Here is a 25,930-nt window from a genome sequence, read left to right as displayed (position 1 = left end):
GTCTACCACTACAATAACCCTCAGGCTTGCAGGTCACTTATATATTTAGGTACGGAAGGTATTTCTATGTTCAGGAGGGCTCACATATTTGTACTGAAATTAAAGAGTTAAACTGGGAACTGAACCTGAGCCCTGTTGTTCACTGTCCACTGCACTGACCACTAGGCTACTCCATCCACTTGTTTGCTGCTTTCTTAGGGATGGCCATAATATCTGGAGCTGTCATACAGCCTGGTATCCATTGTCACTATTACATCTTTGGGGATGGGGGGGGGGGGGTCAGTGAACACTGAAGAATTAAGGGGGGGGGGTCATACCTTCATTCCTCCTGTGGTCAACCGTAAGTTATGGCACCTTTTTCTGACTTAGTCGTGACTGCAACAGGTCTAGATTAAAACTTCTTTTCTGACCTGGATCTTTTTTTCTGTTCCATTACCGCAGAGAAATGTCTAGATTGTAAGCCCGCAAACTCCTGCCCAAAAACACCTCCAACACACCCCCTTGCTATTTGGACGAACTCAGTGAAAAACGTCCCAATTCTGCCATTTTGAAAATCATGATTTAGACGTTTTGGTGGGAAAAATGTTCATCTGCCGCTTTGTGCCTGCTTTCTCAAGACATTTTTCTTTTTTGAAAATGAGTGCCTAAGGAGCCGATCTTCAGCTGGCAGGAGGCAGCCCGCATAAGTCCTGCAGTCAGCTCTGACCCTGGATATTCAATGGCGGGCCATTTCCAGTGGTTGACATTGAATATCTGGGGTTGTTTGGTTGGCGCTAACTTAACTGGCTAACTGAATATTCAGTGCTGACCAGTTAAGTTAACAGTGGGCAAAGATAGGAATGCTATTTATGCAATACGATTTGCCCACTAAACTTAGCTGGTCAGTGCTGAACATTGCTGGTTATCGTGCGATTTAGCTGGTTAACCTTTTGGTGCTGACTGTGAATATTCAACAGGAGAAAACTGGTTATCTCATGCTGAATATTCGTGGTTAGGCGCTGAAATGATATTTAACCAGTCAGAGGCCATTTCTGACCAGTTAAATAGCTTTGAATATCGGAGGGATACGTATTCAAGTGAAAATATATCTTAATTTAGGAGCTTAAAAAGTTATGTTTCTAAATCTATGCCTTTGACTAGATTTACAAGCCTAATTTATGAGCCTACCCCCGGATTCTATATCACCCTGAGATTTCTGCATGGAAATTGAAGCGTATTCCATAATAATGCACATAACCTAATTGGTTAACAAGCCAATCAGCGCTGATTGCCAATTAACAAGCAATTGACACTAATTGGCATTAATTAGAATTTACGCAAACTAAGTGTATACTAACGTACTGCACGTAAATTTTAAGCTGCATAGCTGAAATGGGTGCATGGCCATGGGAGTGGAATGGGCAGGTCATGAGCGTTTGTAATTCATTTCAGTGCTGAATTTTTAGGCACGATATATAGAAGCTAGTCCCTGGTGCTGAAAATCAGTGCTAAGGTCCTTTTTCCCTTTTTAGGATCCTATATTTTCAAAAGTACATTTTCAAAAAGAAGAACCATTTAGGAGCATAAAGCATAAAATACTAAGTGGAGAGGAACAAGAAGATGTGAATCGCTTGTTTGCTCTTTCCAAAAGTACTAGGACTAGGGGGCATTTACTAAGTAGTAAATTTAAGACAAATCAGAGAAAATACTTCTTCACGCAACGTATAATTAAACTCTGGAATTTGTTGCCAGAGCAGGTGGTAAAAGCAGTTAGCTTAGCAGGGATCAAAAATGTTTGGACAAGTTCCTAAAAGAATAGCCCATAAGCCATTATTACGATGGACTTGGGAAAATCCACCACTTATTTCTAGGATACGCAGCATAAAATCTGTTTTACTGTTCTGGGATGTTGCCAGGTACTTGTGACCTGGATTGACCACTGTTGGAAACATGATACTGGGTTTGATGGTCTTCTCCAGTCCAGTGATGTTCATGTCCTTATGAATATCAATCTCTTGAGGTCCTAATTTTGGTTGAAAATAGGGGCAAATTTATGAACTAATTTAGGTGGTCTAAATTTAGGAGCCCAGGTTCTTTTAAATATTGGGTCCTATATATTTAGAGAAAAGGAGAAAACAAAGATATATATTATGTACCTAATAAGGTACACATGGAATAATTTGTTATCTAAAGTAAAAGTACGAGAAGTTCCCTAATGTGATGTGATGTTGGAAGCAGGTCTCCAATTAAAGCTTCATGATGTCGTCAATAAGAATCTATGTATAGGGTAGTCAACACCTATGTGGAGTCCTTTACAGAATTCCCGGGTATATATACATGCACATATGTTAGGCACAAGCATTTATGTTTGCACCTAGACTGTTAAAAACACACACACACAAATTACAGTAACAAATTACAGTACTCTATAATTTATATATGTCACTGTGTGCCCTGCCCATGCGTTGCCACAACCCATGTATACGTCCATCTTCAAACTGCACACCCATCACCATTTAGGTGCCAGGTTATACAATAGCATGTAGTTAGACCATTGTTATTTTCGCAGGTTTGTGCATACATGGGCATCCATGCATGTATTCTAGTATTCTGGTCATTTACATGTATACTTGGGGCCCAATATTCAGACCACAGGAGGTAGGGCTGCTGCCTCCCGCAGTTAGCTCTGAGTCCAGATATTCAATACCGGGTCATTTCCGGTGACCACACTGAATATCTGGGTGTATTTTGGCCGGTTTAAATTTAACCGTTCAAGCTGATATTCAGAGTTGGCTGGTTAAGTTTAAATTGGCTAAAGACATACCTGATATTTTGGCCACCAAACGTAGCTGGCGAGGCACTGAATATTGGCGGATACCAGTTATATCGTGTGATATAACCTCCTATTCTCTAGGGGCTAACTGGCAATTTCAGCGAGAGATAACCAGCCGTCTCCCACTGAATATCACTGGATAGCCAGTTAAGTACCATTTAACCTGACCAGGAGCCCTTTCTGGTCAGTTAAATTACCCTCTAACCCCTGGATTCTATATAGTGCACACTTAAGTTGCACACGCAAATTCAGTCATGTTCTGGATTTGCACGTGCAACTTAAGTCAGTTAACAAGCCAATCAGTGCTGATAACTGCCACTTAAACAATTATTGACACTAATCGGCATTAATTAAAATTATGCACAGAACTAAGTATATTCTATAATGTGATGCGTATAAATTCTAAGACTCATAGTTGGAAATGGGGGGTGGCCATTGGTGTGGAATGGGTGAGTCATGGGCGCTTCTAAAATCTATGCGCATTACAGAACATACCTGGTCTGCATCTAATTTAGGCGTTGGTATTTACACCAAGTTTTACCTGGTGTAATTGCCCACAACTAAGTTTTAGTAATGTGGATGAGCACTCGGCATTTTCTCTAAGCCATGCAGAAATTTAGGCTTATTCTACAGAATACGCCTAGGCGTATTTCATTTTGGTGCAGATTTTTTTAGGCGTAATATATACAATCTAGTCCTAAATGTTGATACGAAGGTGAAGATATTCTCCAGTGAGGATACTTACAGATTCACCACGGTCTCCGTGTTTGCCAGTAGGACCAACAGGACCAGGAGATCCAGGTGAACCAGGAGCTCCAGGTGCCACCAGCAGAGCCAGTCTCAACCACGGTCCACCCTGTTTGGAGATAAAATTCATTGGTAAGTCATACTGCTCTTTGATTAAGAAGTCATGTTACATGCTTATTAGACTCTCACATCATAGTTTCCATCTCGGAGGAAAGGCTGGTCTAGCATTCTGAAGCTACCTACTACTCATGCAATAAGGAACAATGGGTGGCAGATATCACAAGCGCCAATATTTCAAACACAATTCCAATTAGCCCTCCCTGGACACAAATGGAGTTTGCTCATATTGGGGATGCTCAGCACCCACTGCAACCAAAAGAGCTGTTCCTATGGGAGATAGCAAACAGGTCAGAGGGAAGCAGCAACACAAACCAACGTAAGCAAAACAGTGAAGTTGGCTGCAGATGGAACAACCAGGTGGAGCCAAAAGTAGGAGGAAGCAGATTTTATTAAAGGACCTGGCACAACCATGTTTTGGCAACTGCCTGCATCAGGGGTCAAAATTACATGTCACAATGGAGCAGTGCTTCCAACATGTCTTCAACAATAGTATACAAAAAAAATCCAATAGATGAGAGATTGTTTCACAAGTGAGACACAGTTGAATGGCACACTGACATAGGCAAACCGTGGAAACACAGGCCATGTCAGGTCCTTTAATAAAATCTGCTTCCTCTTACTTCTGGCTCTGACTGGTTGTTCCATCTTTGGTCCACTTCACTGTTTTGTTTTCTTGTGGGGATAAACAAAATGGGGGGAGGGAGCAGAGTGAATGGAGGGATATACACATGAATAAAAGGGCCTATGTCTTTTGGGAGTGAGCAGTGCAGGAGCTATCTGTGGTTCAGTGCTGAGAAATGTTCTGTAAAATACATCCATGACACATTTATCCTATGAGAGGATTGGAGATATCTATACAGCATATATGCATCAGGAAGGGGCAGGGTAGATGGGCTATGAGATATATCTGGGGCTTCCTTTTATAAGTGTTCAATAACTGTAAAACTAGGTGTTTTTCTCCAGTTAACTGGAGGTCATTTAAGGATATAGAAATCAGTGTTTACAAGTGTTTCTGCAGCACAAAAACCATTGCTGGATACCTTTTTGGATTTGTGCAGCTGAGAAGTTATCAGTGCAGATAAGGCACAAACACAGAGAGCAGGATCCAAGGCGATAAGGGGAGGAAATGAGGAAAGTACTAGGGGAAGTGGAGGGTTTTTTTCTATGTTTGTCCAATAAACACCTATTTTATATTTCTTTTAATTTTTTTTTTGCATCAGGGTGTTTCATTGGTGATTATCAGTTAAAAACCCAAAATCAGATGTCTTAGACATATCCCACAGGATACTACTATTAAACTACTATTAAACATTTCTATAGCGCTACTAGACTTACGCAGCGCTGTACAAATTAACATGAAAAGACAGTCCCTGCTCAACAGAGCTTACAATCTAAATTGGACAGACGAACAGACAGCTAGGGTGGGGAAATTGCAGTGGTAGGGGTGATAAGTGAGGGTGTTGAGTAAGAGAGTCACGGTTAGGAGTCGAAAGCAGTAGCAAAGAGGTGGGCTTTAAGCCTAGACTTGAAGACAGCCAGAGACTGAGCCTGACGTAGTAGTAGTAGTGATTATCAGTTAAAACCTAAAAATCAGATGCCTTAGATATATCCCACAGGATAGGGAAAAGGTGGAATATATTCATGGGTAAAATACATCTTTTGGTAGGAAAGCCAAGGTGACATAAGTCATGGAGAGGGCAGAGTGGGTATCTGTTGGTAGAGAGAGGAAATCCAAAGATAGGTAGGAGAGACTGGTACTGTCTCCCCCTTCATTCCTACCTCTTCGCTACCTTTCATAGATATTCTAGGAACAATTATATAGTTAAATTCTGTTCAGGCCTTCTTTTGAGTGTCGTGTAGATAGCTATTGTTGGTTCAGATCTCATATATAGTGCTAGAAGTGAAGACTACATCTAATTTATTTTTACACCTCTCTACAGATGTTTTGGTCAGTATTTACAATGGAGCAATTCCCCAAGTCCCTTTTCACATATACTATACATACAGGTTTTCTTGATTATTAATTACTGACATTTATCGCTCCCAATACTCAACAGTTCTAAGATTAGACATAACTATGCTCATCACAGCACAGATCTCAACATGATACCACGTAAACTGCAAGGAAAAGTTAAAAGAGAGGGCAGCAATCGGACAAAGGTCAATATGCAATGTAACAGCAGAAAACAGCTGCCACAAGGAATAAATGAGAATACTTGGTGAGTGGTGTGCTGGAGCCAGCTCGCAAGAGCTGCTTGTTAAATTTTTTAACATCTTGTGAGCCGGTTGTTCGGGCAGGCGAACCAGTTCTCCAAGGCCGGAGCAACCTGGCAGTAAGCGAGATAAGTATGGCAGGAGGGTGGCCACAAGCCATGCTTACCGCCGCTTACCTCACCTCCCAAAGTCCTCATTTGCCTGCGCCCGCGCCGCCCTGTAGGGTTTAAATCTTTTATTTACCTCCGTCGCAGAGCAGACGATGCAGAAAGCCCTGCCCATTTCTACCTTCCCCTCTCAGTGTCCCGCCTTCTTCTGACGCATTTCCTTTTCCTGCGAGGGCGGGACACTGAGAGGGAACGAAGGGAAGGCTAGAGACGGCAGGGGCTTTCTCTGCGGCTGCTGCGACGGAGGTAAAGAAAAGATTTAAACCCGCAGGGCGGGCAGATGGACATGGGAGCGGAAGGGCAGGGAGAGGAGAATCGCTGGACATTGGAGGGGAGGGGCAGGGGCCCAGGGAGGAGAGGAAATTGCAGACATGGAGGGGGCCAGGGGAGAGAGGAGAATGCTGTATATGGATGGATAGATGATGCAGGGCAGGGGAGAGGAGAGGAGAGTTGCTGGGCATGGGTGGATGGAGGGGAGGGCAGGGGAGAGGGAGAGTTGCTGGACATAGGGATGGAGGGGAGGGGAGAGGAAAGTTGCTGGACATGGGTGGATGGAGGGGAGGGGAGAGGAGAGTTGCTGGACATGGGTGGATGGAGGGGAGGGGAGAGTTGCTGGACATGGGTGAATGGAGGGGACGGGAGAGGAGAGTTGCTGGACATGGGTGGATGAAGGAGAGGGCAGGGGAGAGAGGAGGGTTGCTGGACATGGATGGATGAAGGGAAGGAAGGAGAAATTCTGGATATGGATGGAGGGGAGGGAAGGAGATGCACATGGATGGAAGGGAAGGGAAAGAGAAGAAATGCTGGACATGGATGGAGGGTAGGGAAGAGAGAGGAAGTGAGATGAACATGAATAGAGGGGGAGAGGAGAAATGTGGATATGGATGGATAGATGGATGCAGGGCAGGGGAGGAGAGGAGAGTTGCTGGGCATGGGGATGGAGGGGAGGGCAGGGAGAGGAGAGTTGCTGGACATAGGTGGATGGAGGGGAGGGGAGAGGAAAGTTGCTGGACATGGGGGATGGAGGGGAGGGGAGAGGAAATTTTGCGGACATGGGTGGATGGAGGGGAGGGGGCGAGTTTGCTGGACATGGTGTGAAATGTGAAGGGGACGGGAGATGGAGAGTTGCTGGGACATGGGTGGATGAAGGAGAGGGCAGGGGAGAAGAGGGGTTTGCTGGACATGGATGGGATGAAGGGGAGGGAAAGAGAAATTCTGGATAGGGGGGATGAAGGGGAGGGAAGACAGGAAGGAGATGCACATGGATGGAAGGGAAGGGAAAGAGAAGAAATGCTGGACATGGATGGAGGATAGGGAAGAGAGAGGAAGTGAGATGAACATGAATAGAGGGGAGAGAGGAGAAATGCTGGACATGGATGGAGGAGAGGGAAGAGAGAGGAAGTGAGATGAACATGAATGGAGGGGAGAGAGGAGAAATGCTGGACATGGATGGAGGTGGGGAGAGGAAAAATGCTGGACATGGATGGAGGGGAGGAAGCGAGAGGAAGGAGATGAGATGAGGGAAAAGGAAGAGAGGAGAAAAACTGCACATGGATGGAGAAAATAGGCAGAAGCTGGATCCACTGGACAGTCAAGTCTGCAGAGGACCCAGCTTTTACTTATGGATGTAGGGCAAGAAATGAAGAAGAAAGGAGGAAAGTAAAGAAATAAATGGAAATGAAGCCCTAGAAACAGAGTTAAGAGGACAGATAAAGAGCAGCAGAATCAGATTCTGGGCCAGCATGATCAGAAAAACAAAGTCACCAGACACAAGGTAAAAAAAAAAAAATCATTTTATTTTCATTTTAGTGTTTGGAATATGTCCATTTTGAGATTTACATCTACTATCATATTTGCAACGTATAGCAATGTGGTTCTTTCTGTTTTTCTGGTATTGTGCTGCATGCAGAGTCTAACTCTTAGATTTCAGGTTAATTTTTGAAGAATTTGAAGAGGGGCTATTTGTTCTGCATGGTGACTACAAGGCCAAGTGTCTGACTAGGTATCTGTGAGGCGTAGACTAGTGGTTAGTGCATGGACTTTGATCCTGGGGAACTGAGTTCCATTCCCACTGCAGCTCCCTGTGACTCTGGGCAAGTCATTTAAACCCTGCATTGCCCCGGTACAAAACAAGTACCTGAATATATGTAAAACCACTTTGAATGTAGTTGCAAAAACCTCAGAAAGGCAGTATATCAAGTCCCATTTCCCTTTCCCCTTTGTTAGGTTCTGAGATTTTGATAACACATTGTTTTTCAGAGTTGGCAAGACTGTCTGTTTTTCTAATTCCTAGGTCTGTATGTTAATTGGTTTGTGTCATTTGGGTATACTGCAGAGATCTTTTTTTTTCCTGGTAAAGGGCTTCTAAAACAGACATCATATTATGAGAATCAGGTGCCCAACGTAAAAGTTTATATTTATTTACTTATTTATGGATTTTATCCCACATTAAACATGAATTAGATTGGAACCTGGGAGCATTTAATTTTTTTTTTCCAGGCGAGAGTAATCCATTGCCCCCCTCCCCAGGCTCTCTCCCCGGCTATAGACAGCTCTGCAATTTGGGGGGGGGGGGGGGGGGGGGAGGCGCAAAGGTGGACCGGGGAGAGAGGCCTGTTAAACATTTTCCAGCACACCACTGAACTTGGTACTGTGGGAAGAGCACTAACACAGAGGATAAATGATTTGATGATAAAATCTTACCTTAACACCAGCAGAACCATCACGTCCAGGAGGACCATCAGAACCAGGGTTACCCTGTAAAAGATTTTAAGTCACAAATAAGGTCTTTTTAAACAAAGAAAACATGTAGCAATTTACGGACCATCTATTCAGTACATTCTACAATGATTTATAAGGAGGAGTAAGACAGAGCCCTACTTATCCCTGTCCTTAGTGTACGTTATCTCAGAGATTGTTTCAGTATCTGAAGGCCTGAGGGTGAATGTATGCTGCAGAGGTACCACCTACCCTTGGTATCCTGTGATATATTAGGTAGCTTCATCTATTTGGACAACCACGGGTAGAGATATGGAGATTTGATGGTATCATGTACTAGTATGAAAATCCCTAGTATTGGAGGAATTCTGTCCTTTTGCTCCTTCTCTGCCAACCATCCAGAAGGGTCAAGTCTCAAGCAGGATGAGTGCCTGAATCCCGAGAAGCTAGATCCCTGAGCACCAATGAGGCCTAGTGTGGCCATTGGCCAGTAGCTACTGGTGTGAAGAAGAAATAGTTTGGGAAAAAGAGTTATTCTAGCTTAGATAACATTCTTAAATAGGGTCAGCAATCAAGATCCAGAAAGCCTGGGTTATCAGGACAGTGACCCTGGCCACCCTGGCCAGTCAAGGTGACTGCAGGACTTAATATTTTAAGACCTTCCTGCTGGCTCAGATAGCTAATGAAAAAAAAATGAGAAAAAAACAATCAAAATTGCCAATAAAAAAGCTTTTAGTTTTTTACACAGTTGCATATAACCAGCTTCAGATTGAACAGATAAAGGAAGCACATTCCAGATTGTAATGGCTCGGAAAGAGAACATAGCCTCAAATGACGTTTGAAACGAACACCGTTAAATGCAGGAAGTTTTAATATGAACTTTTCTCATAATCTTGAAGAAAAAAGAAAAAGATTTTTAAAAACCCATAAAATTAACAACTCAGAGGTATTACCATATAACACATGGAAAATCATACAGATTTTAAAATAATATATGCCCTTAAAGAAATCCAATGTAATTTCTAGCATATTGAGAAACACCGTGATACTTTTTCAGGCGAAAAACCAGATGTACTGCTGTGTTTTGAATCATCTGTAATTTATTTAAAAGTTTAGCACTCAGCCCCAAGTAGATAGAATTGCAATAGTCCAAATAGGACAAGACCAACATTTGGACCAATACATTGAAAGTTTCAGCCCTGTTTGGCTGATTCAATATAATTCAGCAGAGCACTGAATAGGAGCAACAACAACAATCAACACTGTGATGAAAATTAAGCTCTGTAAACTGCAGTCCTGTCACTATAATCTATGGACAATGACTACAAAAACTGGACAAAAACGAAATGTATTCCATCAGCAATACCTACAAAGAATTCTTGGTGTCACTTATCATGACCACACTGCTAATGAGATCCTGAGAAAAGTGATCAATGGAGTCTTCAAGATACTGTAGCTGAAGGAAGAGTCCTGCAAGATGGACATATTCTAAGGCTGTTTAATTATTTGCATCCCAAAATTGCAATGAAATGGACACTTAACATGTGGGAAGAGAAAGAAAGGAAGACCAAAAAAAAAAAGAACTTTTAAAGAAGATCTTCAGTACCTTGATACCAACTAGGAAAATACGGAAACTGCTGTGGCTAATCAAACACACTGGACTGCACCTCCTGCTCAATGTACCTAGGTGCACAGGCGGACCTAAGTTTAAGGAAAGAATATAAGGACAATTTTGTGTAGGGTGTGTAGACAGGATTTGCAATATCCACACCAGGACATGCACAGTCTCTTGGGTATTTTACAAAAAGCTCATCTAAGGCTTCTAAAATTAATGTCTTTGTTTTTATTCAGCAAAAATCATGCTTCGTTAGCGTGCTTAAAGACTGATCCAGTGAGGAGAGAAAAAAATGTGTCCACAGTCCTCAATTCTCCCTCTCTCTCCATCCAAAACAATCCCAAGAGTAAGAGGAAAATCACCTGTATTTAACCCTCTGGAAAGAAGCTTAGTTCCTTACAGATGTGTACATATTGCTTTGCTCTTTTAACCTGAACTTTTATCCTCAGTTTCTTTTTGGGCATACTTGAACTGAAAATTGCTTTTAATTAAGCAATAGAAAACAATTACAACAATAAAAAAAAAACTGGAAAGGAGACCCTGGAACAAGGATTCATAGGATAAGGGAGAAAGAGGGTAGACTCAGAAGTAATCTAAGGAAACTTTTCTTTACAGCAAGAGTGGTGGGTCTGAGGGAGAGGAAAGGATTGTAGAACTGAACAATTGGTATGTAGAGAATGACATAGGGACGGGGACCCATGGTAACAGCAGGGATGGGGACAGAGCCCATGGTGATGGAGGCAAATTTTGTCTACTTTGAAGTCTGTTAATGAACTAGACTGTTATTTATGTTTGAGTAAAGCAATATTTTGATTTTTTGGAAAAACAAGCAAACGTGCTGGCCACACTAGCAAAATTTGAATGGGGGATCCTGTACATTCCTGCTACCAGCACATCTTCTATTGCAGGAAGGACTGTGGAAGACAGGAGAGCTAGACTGAATCCTGAGACTGTTGATTACTTATTCATCCACAGATTAAATAAATCATCAATGCTTCATAGGGCATATTTCTCCCCTGCTAGGGAATACAGAACAGGTTTGTATTTTGTACCCCTGGACAATTTAACAGGGTGGATTAGGATTCCTTAGGGTAGTAGAAGTCAGCTATTGTTGGGGTTGGAAGGCTAGAGGGTGGTGGGTGGGTAGGTTATTATAGTTGTTCGTTGTTATTATTGTTTTCTATTTGTGACCCTAATTCTTACAGACCCAGACGCTACCAATTCCGGACCTGGATCCCATTGTGATTAGGCGAACGATCTCGCCTGAAAACGGGATAGTGAGAGGTCCAAACCCAAACCCAAGAACATCCTGAATTCCCAATTGAGCCGAAAGAGGGTTGCCCAGTGAATCAGCTGTTGACAGCGGCCTCCAATCACTGCCCAATTCTCAACGCCGTGGAACCTGTACCTGGGCTCCTCATATTGATTCAGGTACACGTGGACGTCTATGATTGCGCTGTTGAGCGGCCCGGCCCGACGAACACCTGATTTTTTACCCACCTATATCGTCTCTCATAGTCGATAGAGCGATCAGTAAGACTGAAGCGGAAACACAGGCAGAGAGTCTATTTGTAGTGTTTTAGGCAGCAAAGACCTTGATCGCTGCATCTCGATCAAAGAAAAAAAAACGATTCTGAGGCGACCCTGGAATTGGCTGGCCGACCGAGTAGTTCAGATTCCTAGTACAGCGCCCAAGGCCACGGATTACAGTGGTTGGGGGCCCTTCATGCCTGTTGTGCGGGTCTTAGTCTGTACCCGACTTCTGAGACATCAGCTGACATTTTATAGAACTTGAAGGTTCTGAGACCCGATTCCAGTCTACTGGTACTTCAGTCCCTCCGGATGACCAATGTTCTCTCTCCAGTCCAACAATCGACCATCAGGGAGCTTATGAGCCAACATCATCGGTAGATAAGCACACTTATCTAAGGGAAGCTGCATTGGCCGCATTCCTGTTCCAGCCTGTGCCCTCTGGTCAGCCTGCTTCATCTGTTCCAGCCTGCATCCTCTGCTCAACCTGCATCATCTGTTCCAGACTGCTTTATCTGCTCCAGCCTGCATCCCTATTCCAACCCCCGTCGCTATCCCAGCCTGCGTTCTCTGCACAGCCTGCATCATCTGTTCCAACCTGCTTCATCTGCGCCAGCTTGCATCCCTGTTCTAGCCCACGTCCCTACCCCAGCCTGCATTCTCTGCTCAACCTACTTCATCTGTTCCAGCCTGCATCCTTGTTCCAGCCTGCGTCATCTGCTCAGCCTACATCATCTGTTCCAGCCTGCATCCCTGTTCCAGCCTGCGTCCTTAGCTCAGCCTGCATCCCTGTTCCAGCCTGCGTCACCTGCTCAGCCTGCATCATCTGTTCCAGCCTGCGTCCTTTGCTCAGCCTGCATCATCTGCTCCTGCCTGCATCACCTGCTCCAGCCCACATCCCTATTCCAGCCTGCATCCTCTGCTCACCCTGCATCATTTGTTCCAGCCTGCATCCTCTCCTCCAGCCTCCATCACCTGCTCCCACCTGCATCATCTTCTGTTCCAGCCTGCATCACCTGCCACAGCCTGCATCATCTGCTCCAGCCTCCATCCTCTCCTCCAGCCTGCATCATCTGCTCATCTGCCCTGCTGCCCCTTGCCACACCTTTTCATGACTGTTACTTAGCACTTGGGACTGCCTGAGTCACTACATATGGCTCCACTTTCCAATCTCATCTCTATTCCTCTCCTCCCTCCCTCTTCTCTGCCCTTCTCATGCGCCCTATGGAATGCCCGCTCCATCTGCAACAAACTTTCTTATATCCATGACCTTTTTCTCTCTCGTAGCCTCCATCTGCTCACCATAACTGAGACTTGGCTCTGCCCTGAAGACTCTGCTTCAGTCGCAGCCCTGTGCCATGGTGGTTATCTCTTCTCCCATACTCCTCGCACTATTGGCCGCGGTGGTGGTGTTGGTCTATTACTCTCGTCCTCTTCCAAATTTCAATCTCTTCTGCCACCTCAGTCTCTCAGTTTCTCTTCTTTTGAAATCCACTCCGTCCACCTATTCACTCCTTTGCCTCTTCGAATAGCAGTTATTTATCGTCCCCCTGATAAATCCCTTTCATCCTTTCTCAGCGACTTTGATGCTTGGCTTTCCTTCTTTCATGATCCTTCCTCCCCCTCCCTCATCCTTGGCGACTTTAACATTCATGCCAATGATCCCTCCAACTCTTAAGTCTCCCAGTTCCTCACCTTAACATCCTCCAATCTTAAACTTTGCTCCACTTCCCCTACCCACCAAAATGGTCACTTATCTTCTCCTATAACTGCTCTCCCTCCAATTCCCTTACCTCAAATCTTCCCCTCTCTGACCATCTAATAACCTTCACTCTTAAACTTCCTCCTGCCCAATCATGTCCAATCTTAACCAATTTATCTAGAAATCTCCAGGCCATTGACCCTACTTTCCTCCTTTCCTGAGGTCACTGATGAAGAAACATCACATCTTCTCTCCTCCTCAAAACGAACTGTTTCTCTGATCCCATTCCTACCCACCTTCTTAACACTATCTCTCCTACTCTCACCCCTTTTATCTGTCATATCCTCAATCTCTCTCCACTGTGACCGTTCCTGATGCCTTCAAACATGCTGTGGTCACACCGCTCCTGAAGAAGCCTTCGCTTGACCCTACCTGTCCTTCCAACTATCGACCCATCTCCCTCTTCCCCTTCCTTTCCAAGTTACTTGAACGCGCCGTTCACCGCCGCTGTCTTGACTTTCTCTCATCTCATCCTGTTCTTGACCCACTCCAATCTGGTTTTCGCCCTCTTCATTCTACTGAAACTGCACTTGCAAAAGTTTCCAACGACCTGTTCCTAGCCAAATCCAAAGGTCTCTATTCTATCCTCATCCTTCTCGATCTATCCGCCGCTTTTGACACTGTTGATCACAGCCTACTTCTTGATACGCTGTCTTCATTTGGATTCTAGGGCTCTGTTCTTTCCTGGTTCTCCTCTTACCTCTCACATCACACCTTTAGTGTACACTCTGGTGGATCCTCTTCCACTTCTATCCCTCTACCAATCGGTGTACCTCAGGGCTCTGTTCTTGGTCCTCCATCTACACTTCTTTCCTTGGCTATCTGATATCATCTCATGGCTTTCAATGCCATCTCTATGCTGATGACTCCCAGATTTACCTCTCTACCCCAGAAATCTCAACTAGCATCCAGACCAAGGTTTCAGTCTGCCTATCTGATATAGCTGCCTGGATGTCCCAACGCCATCTAAAACTTAACATGGCCAAAACCGAGCTTCTCATCTTTCCCCCTAAACCTACCTCTCCTCTCCCCCTCTTTCTCTATTTCTGTGGATGGCACTCTCATTCTCCCTGTCTCATCAGCTCGTAACCTTGGGGTCATCTTTGACTCCTCTCTCTCAGTCTCTGCTCATATTCAACAGATTGCAAAAACCTGTTGTTTCTTTCTCTATAACATTAGCAAAATCCATCCCTTCATCTCTGAGCACTCTACTAGAACCCTTGTCCACACTCCTATCTCCTCTCGTCTTGATTATTGTAACCTGCTTCTCACCGGCCTCCATCTTGGCCATCTCTCTCCTCTTCAATCAGTCCAAAACTCTGCTGCGTGACTCATTTTCCGCCAAAGTCGCTATGCTCACATTAGCCCCCTCCTTAAATCACTTCATTGGCTCCCCCTCCTTAAATCACTTCATTGGCTCCCTATCCATTTCTGTATTCAGTTCAAGCTTCTCTTATTGACCTATAAGTGTATTCACTCTGCCACTCCCCAGTACCTCTCCACTCTTGTCTCTCCCTACGCCCCCCCTCGGGTACTCCATTCTGTAGATAAATCTCTCTTATCCGTCCCCTTCTCCTCTACTGCTAATGCTAGACTCCGTTCCTTTTGTCTTGCTGCACCTCACGCCTGGAATAGACTTCCCGAGCCTGTGCGTCTAGCCCCGTCTTTGGCCGTTTTCAAGTCCAAACTTAAAGCCCACCTCTTTACCACTGCTTTTGACTCCTAACCACTACTCACTTGCCCTGTCCTTTAACCTCTCCTATTTATTCCCTTACCCTTAATTGTTCTGTCTGTTTACCTGTCTTATCTAGATTGTAAGCTCTTTGAGCAGGGACTGTCTCTTTTTGTGTATGGTGTACAGCGCTGCGGATGCCTCGTAGCACTATAGAAATGATAAATAGTAGTAGTAGTAGTAGTAGTGATTTATAAACAGCTGAACAGCATATTGTTCCTTTTTATACTTTAACAAAAGATTAAAATATAACATCATAAATGTTCGAGGCTTCTACAGATGAGGACAGAGCCCACAGGGATGGGGCAAGGACAGGGACATAACCTGCGTGGATGGAGCGGGGACACAGGCAGGGACCACGGGAGGACAGGACAGGGACAGAACCTGCAGGGATGGAGACAGAACCCACTGGAACGGGGTGGGGATGGGGACAAACTTTGTCCCTGTGCCATTCTCTATTGGTATGGATAGGCAGAACGTATAGGCAAGTGGACTTTTTCTACCACTATATCCTGTATTTCTTTTTTTTTTAATTTGAAAAGAGGTCTTTTATTGTCAAAATGTCAAGTAAAACAACAAGCATCAAAAACAACATAAGGCAGAAATCACACAAAGGCAACCGCATTACAATTCAAAAACCTTAAAACCTCCCATGTTTTATTTGAAAGTAAATACCCAGAAAACAACAAAACAAAAAGGTGTGGGGGGGGGGGGGGGGTGAGCCAGGGCTACATGTGGATTTGTAAAGGACACAAAAGGATAAAACCTGGCCATGTTTTGTATTTCTAAATTTAGTTTTGGTTGTGCATGTGCACATCTGAGTTCTGATCCAGAATGCTCAGGGAGAAGTAGCCCAGCACCAAGGGCAATGCGTTGAAACATGTCAAGGAATCCACCCTCAAATCAGTCCATGGCAACATATCTGTTAACACAAGGTATAGCCAAAGCACACTTGGGACAAAGCCATTTAACCTCAGTATGATGGGTGAGTCATGACACTGAACGTAAGTAGCTATTCGAAAATGTGCTTGTTGTGAGCAACAGACAAAGTTCCAAAACAAGTCTCAGAAGAAAAACCCTTGAAATGAACTATGTGACTGAGGCAGAAACTTGTTTCTGATTGTATAACGCTGAGCCTGTTGTTCTTGCCATCTTGTGACCAATATGCTTCATCAGCAAAGTGTGTTTATTTGATTTGATAACTACGTCACCCAATGCCAAGGGCATCCACTGAGATAATCAGAGAATCAAAGCTGGAATCAATTCATGCCACCATCTCACCCAATGTCATAGATATCACCTGAGATACCCAGGAAATTAAAGCTGATATCAATGTGGAGGCAGAACTCATAGTCCCCAGGGAGGGAGGGAGGAAATTCCAGCCATAGCAACATCTAGTGGCTAGACTCAGGGTGAATATGTAATGAGTTTAGATTCAAATCCTGCTGCTGCTGCTGCTTCTTCTTGTGATTTTGGACAAGTCACTTAATCTTCCTTCTGATACAAGCCTAGACTGTGAGTCCTGCAAGGATAGGGAAATGTACCTGAATGTAATTCACCTTGAGCTACTACAGAAAAGGGTGTGAGCCAGGGGCGTAGCTATGTGGGGCCACAGGGGCCTGGGCCCCTGTAGATTTACCCCTGGACCCCCCTGCCAACGACCCTCTCGACCCCCCCTCCCGCCACCAACAACCCTTCATCGCCAACCCGCCGTTGCCTACCTTTGCTGGCGGCAGACTCCAACCCCTGCCAGACGAGGTCCTCTTCTTCCGAATCCCACGCAAGGCTTAGTTCTAGTCTGACGTCCTGCACGTTGTACGTGCAGGATGTCAGACTCACAGAAACAGAACAAAGACTTGCCCCCTCACCTTGGGATCTGGACCCCCCTCCCGCCAAAGTCTGGCTACGCCCCTGGAGTGAGCTAAATCCAAATATACTCAAATAAACAGCTGTGGTCTATGGCCTTTAGTCGGGGACCGTTACTGTGCTGGCAGGGTTAGATGTGAAGCATGCAAGAAAATGTTAGACTATGTCATGGGCAAAATCCCTGGGTAGCTGTGAATATAGGTCTGTGGTGTTGTATCAACCAATTAGATCAAATGCCTCAAAGCAACCCAAGGTAATGCCTCTCTGAGTGAGCCGTTTTCAGGACTTTTGAAAAAAATGATAAAATAGTTCAACATCAACAAGAAAAGACTTAACAAAAATATATCATAAACCTATCATATTATAAGTCTTATAATTATGGGGTAGATATTTAACTGGCAACGGCGGCAAGGAGTTTTTTAGTCATCACTGGCATTATTCCTGGGTATTCAATCCTGGGCCAAGTGCAGGAACCGGCACTGAATATTCAATTTTATGCAGCCAGCTATATCTTATGCAGTTAATAGTGCGATATTCAGTACTTAAGTGCTTCAGCAAAACCGCGTTAAGGGGCCCTTTTACTATGCAGCAGTAAGCCTACTGCAGGCTTACTGTGCGTGCCAATCCAGAACTACCGCCGGGCTACCACAGTGGCGGTAAGGGCTCCCCATGAAATGGCCATGGCATAAGTGGTTCACTTACGGCATGGCTATTTCTTTTTCCTAAAGATGGACAGCCTTTTACCTGCTGCGGAAAAAAGGGGCCTCAGCGCGAATCCAAACCACGCTCTGACGCTAGTACAGACCCCCTTTTACCGCAGCTTAGTAAAAGGAGCAATAAGATATAACTGACTTTTATGTGGTTCAATTTTACTGCCTAACTTACGTGGTTAAATGCTGAACATTGACACTTAAGTGCTGATTCTGCCCCCAGACTGCTCACAAATAGCCAACTTTCACTTTAACAGTCTGTGGTGATATTCAGCGGCACCAACTGGTTACTGAATATCAGCAGATAGCCTCGCACTAGTGATTTAACCGGCGAAGAGCCATTCCTGGCTAGTTAAATCGCTTTGAATCAGGGGCGTAGCCAGACAGCCAATGACCTGCGTCCAAAATAGATGGGCATGGAATTCAGCATGTCCTGGTCCCCCTCCTCTCTGCATTCTGCCTCTCCCCTACCCTCAAACACAAAATATTAAATACCTGAGCTGGTGGGGATCCCCAAACTGCACCAGCTGAAGATTTTCTCCTCCTCGTGCAGCCAGTGTTCTTCCAAACAGCAGCTGGCAGCACTTGACTTGAGCTGACGCCACTGCCAGTAGTCCGTACATGCTCAGTGCTTCTGCATGAGTGAAAACTGAGCATATGCAGCAGGACTGACGTGTGGTGCCAGCTGCCGTTTGGAAGAGCATCGGCTGCCTGAGGAGGAGGAAATCTTTAACTGGTGGGTTTGGGGGATTACCACCAGCCACAGCAAAAATGCCACAATTTTGGGTGGGCCAGAGTCCAAATTGGGTGGGCCACAGCCCACCCATGCCCACCTGTAGCTACGCCACTGCACTGAGTATCAACCCCTGTACTGCTTTGTCACCTTCTGATCACCCATCCATCTCTCCATGTTTCCCAACTTCCCCACCCCTATCTTTCCCTTTGTCATTTATCTTTTACTCATAGTCCTGACCTAAGGAAGGTGTTTTTGGATTTCAAAAGCTGGTCAAAAATGTATTAAGTTAGTCTAATAAAAACAACTTCATTTTCTATTATCCCACTATTTTCAGTATTCTGAAGATCAGCTGGAAGGATATGATCTCAAATGAAAGAGATCAAGCACAGCGAGGGTGACAAAGGAAAGAGCAACAGATGATATCCAAACAATTGCCTTTATTGTAACATCCAAGACTCGACATGAGTTGTGTTTCAGTCTAAAAAGGCCTTCCTCAGGAGTCTTCTGTTGGATGTATGATGATACTTAGCTAGGCTTAATGAGATACACATGATGTCTGATATCTTGCTGCTTCCTTCCGAAAAAAAGTTGAATGAACGCTTGGACTCTCCGGAGAAGAAAGCAGCAAGATATCAGACATCACGTGTATTTATTTATTTATTTATATCCCACACTTTCCCACCTATGGGCAGGCTCAATGTGGCTTACATTAGTTCAAAAGGGCTATCATCATAACTCATTAAGCCTAGCTAAGTATCATCATACATCCAACAGAAGGCTCCTGAGGAAGGCCATTTTAGGCCAAAACACGGCTCATGTCGAGTCTCGGATGTTACAATAAAGGCAATTGTTTGAACATCATCTGCTGCTCTTTCCTTTGTCACCCTCGCTGTGCTTGATCTGTTTGCGTGATTGAAATGTTTACTGTTCTTTTGTCTTTTTGCCACCTCAAATTAAAGGGTACATGAGATGGTGGGAAGTGGAAGATTCCTGATAGAAGACCTGGTCACAAGGAAAATTAGGGGGCTCTTACTGCAGGACACACTCAGGCATCCTGCAGTAGTTTTGGGATAGGCATGCACCAATCCTGCGTGTTTGGAGGAGGAGAGTAGACTTGCCTTGTGCTAATCAGGTAGTGCAGGTAAATTGCCATGTGCTGCCCGATTAGTGTGGGATTAGCACGGGAGGCCATACTGCCTAGTAAATAGGTAGCAGTAACGAGCTCACACACTAATGACCTTACGCATGGCCATTAATGGAAAAATAGCATAGGCCACTTTTTAGTATAGCTTTAAACATTTCTTGATTAGCTTTCGAAGGTTGCCCTTCTTCGTCAGATCGGAAATAAGCAAATGTTGGTAGATGACAGTATATATGAGTGAAACATCAAAGCATTTCAGTGACAGTCTAACAGGATGGGGGTGGATAGATGAGAGACAGGGAGATATGCATGGAGGCAGGAGGGTGCCAGTGCAATACAATTTTCAAAGCAATACAATTTTATGCTTTATAATGGGCTAGAAAACCCAGATCTTTGTTAAGTCTTGTCTGGTGGGTGTCAAAATATTTAATCATTCTGACTTCAAAGGTCTTACGTTCCTGTATTGTTTTAAAGTTCCCTTTCAGGATCCTTACCATAAAACCCTGTCTCTCACCTATCCACCCCCATCCTGTTAGACTGTCACTAAATGCTTTGATGTTTCACTCATATATACTGTCATTGCTTTGAAAATTGTCACCCTCCTGTCTCCATGCAGATCTCCCTGTCTCTCACCTATCCACCCCGATCCTGTTAGACTGTCACTGAAATGCTTTGATGTTTCACCCATATATACTTTCATCTACCAACATTTGCTTATTTTCGATCTGACGAAGAAGGGCAACCTTCGAAAGCTAATCAAGAAATGTATTAAGTTATGTCCAATAAAAAAACCTATCCAATGGAAAACGCGAGGTATAATCTATATTCTCCAGATTCTAACGCGAGAAGGAAAACTGCAATCGTTTCAGAAGTTGCAGGATCGTGGTCTGCTCCGCCCCAAAGATTATTTTCATTATTGGCAATTATTGCACTATACGAAGAGTTTGTCTTGGGAGGCCTTGGCGGAGGACGTGCAGGAGGAATTACCAATGGCATTCTCGTTGGGATCACAACAAAAAGTTCCATTGAGGTTCCACCTCCGACATATCAAAGACACAGCTGCAGAGCCAGATTTTAACAAATATGCTGAGGCCTGGAGCAGAGACCTGGAGGTAGTCATTTCAGCCGGACTGCTCAAAGAACATGTGTTGGCCCTTAACAGAGTGTCACCTTTAACAGACTACTGGGAATTACAATACCGTTTTGTGTTTCGGATGCATATGCCGCCTCGACGGGCGTTTCATGTGGGGGTTTCCCCTGATGGGGCATGCCCCAAGTGTCATTTTGTTGGAGCGACTTTGGGGCATATGTATTGGACTTGCCCGGTAGTGAAGAATTTCTGGATGGCCTTACTAAAACAGGTTTCAACCTTGTGGAGAACTAGATGGTCACACTCTCCGATGCTGTTATTCGGGAAGCCTTGTCTACAGGCTCCCCGGCCAAGAGGGCTTATTTTATTTGTTCAGCGAGCCATACTGATTGCAAAAAAGACTATTTTAGTGGACTGGTTATCCTCAAGAGGCCCCTCACTCCAGAACTGGCGAATGCGGATGGTGCAACTATTACGTGTTGAGAGAATGATGATAAAAGATGGAAACCCGATGGAGTTGGATAAATTCTGTTTGAGATGGGGCCCGTTTTTAGACTCTATGCCCCCAATAGCTAAGAGTACCCTCTTGAACATTTGACTGGCTCACGGAGCTCCGGACATTCATTCCCAGATTGCTTACTGAGACACAGGGAGGGGAGGGTGGGATTGAGTCGATAATGATGTACCGACTTGGGGGGTCCTGGGGGGACATCTGAGTCCAGTCCCCCGGGGACTACCCCATTCGGGACTTTGCCTTTCGGCATTAAGCTTGGACACTCAAGGGAGGGAAGGGAGAAAACTAAAAATTGGTGATGATGTTTGGTGATAGTATAACTGTGAAGTAATTATGTTATTGTCAAGTCTGCTACTTACCTGTTGGTGTGGACTACTTTTGTGTGTCATCAATAAAAATGATTGAATATAAAAAAACCTATCATCTTATTTTCTTCTCCATGTTTTATTTTATTTCTATTGATTACCTTTAAAAGTGGACTAACATGGCTACCACACCTCTCTACTAGTATAGCTTTGTAAAAGTGCCCATAGATTTGCTAGTCATGCTCACAGGTCTGAAAATGTGGGCAATCTATGAAGAAAAGCTGAGCTCAGGGATAAATGGTGCACCAGTTTCACCAAACTTCATATTGAAGATGGCACTTCGTGATAAAGATAAGGCATACTTGAGGTAGGTCATACAGCAAGGCAGGAACTTAATATTTTTTTTGTTACATTTGTACCCCGCGCTTTCCCACTCATGGCAGGCTCAATGCAGCTTACATGGGGCAATGGAGGGTTAAGTGACTTGCCCAGAGTCACAAGGAGCTACCTCTGACTGAAGTGGGAATCAAACTCAGTTCCTGAGGACCAAAGTCCACCATCCTAACCACTAGGCCACTCCTCCTCTCACATCTGGACAATACATCTGCATAGATTACCCATTATAAATATCTTCTCACCTCGCGTCCGGGTTCACCAGATGGACCAGTCAAACCAGGTGGTCCAACAGGGCCAGGGGGACCACGCTCACCTGCAGATCCTGAAGTGCCTTGTTTCCCAGGCTCCCCCTAAAGATAATCAGAGACAAGCATTAAAATCTCAAGACACGAAAGCAAAAACATGCAGACCGTGATAGGTTTTATTGCAGGAGCATAAGAATTATCCAAAATCGATGAAGTACAGGAGCTTTGAGAGCAAAAGCCGACGTGACTAAAATTCAGAAAATTACAGGGACTTCCACTTGAATAATAACCAAAACAAGAAGGTATTTTCTATTGCTAAAAAGAATAGCCTAAGGCTATTAACATGAAGAAATCATTCTGTTTGCTGTGTGGAACTGGAAATTCTAGTAGAGAGACTCAGCATGACTGTAAGGATGGTAAGGACTGTGAGACTTGTCCGCCTGATATTCAAACGAAAATGGTGCTAAAACAGCACTTAGGTGGCTATCCGGCGATACTCAGCACCAGAAAATATCCAGGAATACAGCTGGTGGCAGATATAAAAACGCTGACCACCACACAGGCTGAATATTGGCCAAAGTGTGCCTGCGTTTAAAGACAATACATGAATGCAAGGCACAGTGTGCCTGTGTATAAGGATGATACAGGACAGTGCAGAAAGGTTGTTCATCTAGGCACCTCTAACTGTGAAAAAACAGGTTTGTAAAGCTTTCCTACAGATACAGTACTTACAGATGGGCCAGGAAGACCAGGAAAGCCTCTCTCACCACGTTGTCCTGGCAAACCCACAATACCACGCTGGCCTGCCAAACCTTGAGGACCTGGGGGCCCATCGGGACCCTGTAGGAAGCAAAAAGACAGAATATAAACAAACAAGCTTGGGCTGTGATGTGCAGGCCAGAGTTTTCAATCTGAATGTAACAGTATCAAAGAAATTCAATGACTTACTGGAAATGCTGACCAATTTTCAGCTTAGTACAGTAAAATATCAAATCTGTCTATTCTAAACTTCTTTTCTTTATATTTAACCGTCTGCTTGCAGGCTCTCCCTGTACCATACCATATTGGGCCTGGTGGTCAATCACAGGGAATGCTGGAGCCTCAGGATTAGCACAGAGGCACTGGAGTAACTCTTTCCCAATAATAGACAACTAGGTCATTCTAAAATCCTATTCTGTAACAGGGTGTCTGGTAGGAGCCTATTCTATAAAAGAACATAGGTGCCTAGTACGTTCCATTAACAATACTATCCTAACCAGATCCATAAGTACTTAAAATTTAGGCACAAGAACTTATGCCACCCATGGGCGGGGCATCCCGTATTATCGAAACAAGATGGGCGTCCATCTTTCGTTTCGATAATACAGTTGGGGACGCCCAAATCTCAACATTTAGGTTGACCTTAGAGATGGTCGACCTAAATGTTGAGATGGTCGACCTTAGAGATGGGCGACCTTGGTTTTTGCCCATAATAGAAACTGAGGACACCCATCTCAATCCAAGGCATTTGGTCATGGGAGGAGCCAGCATTCGTAGTGCACTGGTCCCCCTCACATGCCAGGACACCAACTGGGCACCCTAGGGGGCACTGCAGTGGACTTCACAAATTGCTCCCAGGTGCACAGCTCCCTTACCTTCGGTGCTCAGCCTCCAAAACCCATTCCCCACAACTGTACACCACTACCATAGCCCTAAGGGGTGAAGGGGGGCACCTACATGTGGGTACAGTGGGTTTATGGTGGGTTTTGAAGGGCTCACATTTAGCACCACAAGTGTAACAGGTGGGGTGGGATGGGCCTGGGTCCGCCTGCCTGAAGTGCACTGCACCCACTAAAAACTGCTCCAGGGACCTGCATACTGCTGTGATGGAGCTGGGCATGACATTTGAGGCTGGCATAGAGGCTGGCCAAAAATGTTTTTAAATTTTTTTTTTAGGGTGGGAGGGGGTTGGTGACCACTGAGGGAGTAAGGGGAGGTCATCCCCAATTTCCTCCGTTGGTCATCTGGTCAGTTCGGGCACCTTTTCAAGGCTTGGTCGTGAAAAAAAGGGACCAAGTAAAGTCGGCCAAATGCTCGTCAGGAATGCCCTTCTTTTTTCCATTATCGGCCGAGGACGCCCATCTCTTAACCACGCCCCGTCCCGCCTTCGCTACACTGCCGACATGCCCCTGTGAACTTTGGTCTCCCCTGCGACGGAAAGCAGTTGAGGATGCCCAAAATTGGCTTTTGATTATGCCGATTTGGGCGACCCTGAGAGAAGGACGCCCATTTCCCGATTTGTGTCGAAAGATGGGCGCCCTTCTCTTTCGATTATGCCCCTGATAGTGGTGTAAATGCTTGCACCTAAATATCAATGATGCACACATAATTTTCAGTATTCAGTAAGCTGTGTGCCTAAGCGGGACCCCACTCATGTGTATGCCTCCCTTGCAAATATACGCTATGTTGAGAGGGTATTTGCAGAATAGCGCTGAGGCCAAATTTTGGTATTTATGCACATATGTTCACACATATGTGCATTTGCCATTATTCTACACACGTAGGTAACATGCGCACAACTGTTACCGCCCATGTTATAGAATTGCTCCTTTACTGTATATTAATTCAAAGTGACCAATCCGCACAACAAAGTTTATTTAAATTCAGTGCAATTGATTTATGAGTTCTGGCTTTTCTGCGGGTGGATAGGGTTGTAGAGTTTGTTGGTTGGTATGAATGGCCAGACTGGGTAGGCCATTTACCGCCGGATTCTGTATAGGTCACCCAAAGTTGGATGTCCCAGATCCATGCATAAACTAACTAGCTAATTAGGTGATAAATCAATTTTTGGCATTAATTGGCAGTAATTAGGAGTTACAATCCAACCTGCCCTGTGTCCTATTCTATAAAATGTGTGCCTAATTTTCATGAACAAAAAAAAAGTAGGGAAGGTATGTAAGCTAACCAATTGACCAATGTAGTCCAGAGGTTTACTAACCTGTAGACTCAACACGGAACCATGTTTCAGCAACAAAATGCCTGCCTCAGGAGTTATCTGATATATATCTGTATATTATATAGTTCTTAATTCTTTAAAAAGCCCAAATACAGCTTTCGTGTGAACCAGAAACTGCCACACTGTTTTGGGATGTTCCTAGAATTTAGGCACAATGTTATGGATTACTGTTTGTGCACCTAACTGCTATTAGTTGGCACCTGTATTTACACCAGCTTTTGGTAGGCATAAATGCTGGTGCCCAAAGTAAAGTGCAAAATGCATGCAATTATGTATAAGTGTGCCTGAAAAGCAAGGTTACATGTATGTTTGTACCTGAAGAGTGAGAGTGCATGCATTTGCACAGGTGTATGTCTGAAAAGTGAGAGCATGCATACGTGTCTGAAGAGCCATAAGTGCACATGTGGATGATTGAACAACAAGAGTACATGCATGTGCTGATGTTTCTGTGTCTCTAGTGGGGACAGTCTTATATAAACAGAATTTCTCTTTGCTAATTTGGGCTGATACAATTA

The 25,930-nt window shown here is 44.5% G+C and overlaps 1 protein-coding gene across 1 annotated transcript in view; it reads right to left on the bottom strand.

The window, feature by feature from the left end:
- Positions 1–3,557: 3,557 nt before the first annotated feature.
- The window catches only part of LOC115459406 (collagen alpha-1(II) chain-like), a gene marked incomplete at both ends in the record, with an annotated part of 76,793 nt that continues 54,420 nt past the window's right edge, over positions 3,558–25,930 (bottom strand). Inside the window, 4 exons of the mRNA XM_030189236.1 lie at positions 3,558–3,668; positions 8,764–8,817; positions 22,418–22,525; positions 23,153–23,260. Coding sequence (XP_030045096.1) covers positions 3,558–3,668; positions 8,764–8,817; positions 22,418–22,525; positions 23,153–23,260 — 381 coding nt within the window. The remainder of the gene's footprint in view (positions 3,669–8,763; positions 8,818–22,417; positions 22,526–23,152; positions 23,261–25,930) is intronic.

The sequence above is a fragment of the Microcaecilia unicolor genome, unplaced genomic scaffold, assembly GCF_901765095.1.
Source record: "Microcaecilia unicolor unplaced genomic scaffold, aMicUni1.1, whole genome shotgun sequence".
NCBI classification, from domain to species: domain Eukaryota; kingdom Metazoa; phylum Chordata; class Amphibia; order Gymnophiona; family Siphonopidae; genus Microcaecilia; species Microcaecilia unicolor.
Note: the sequence above shows the minus strand (reverse complement) of the source record. Positions and strands in the feature narration are given on the sequence as shown.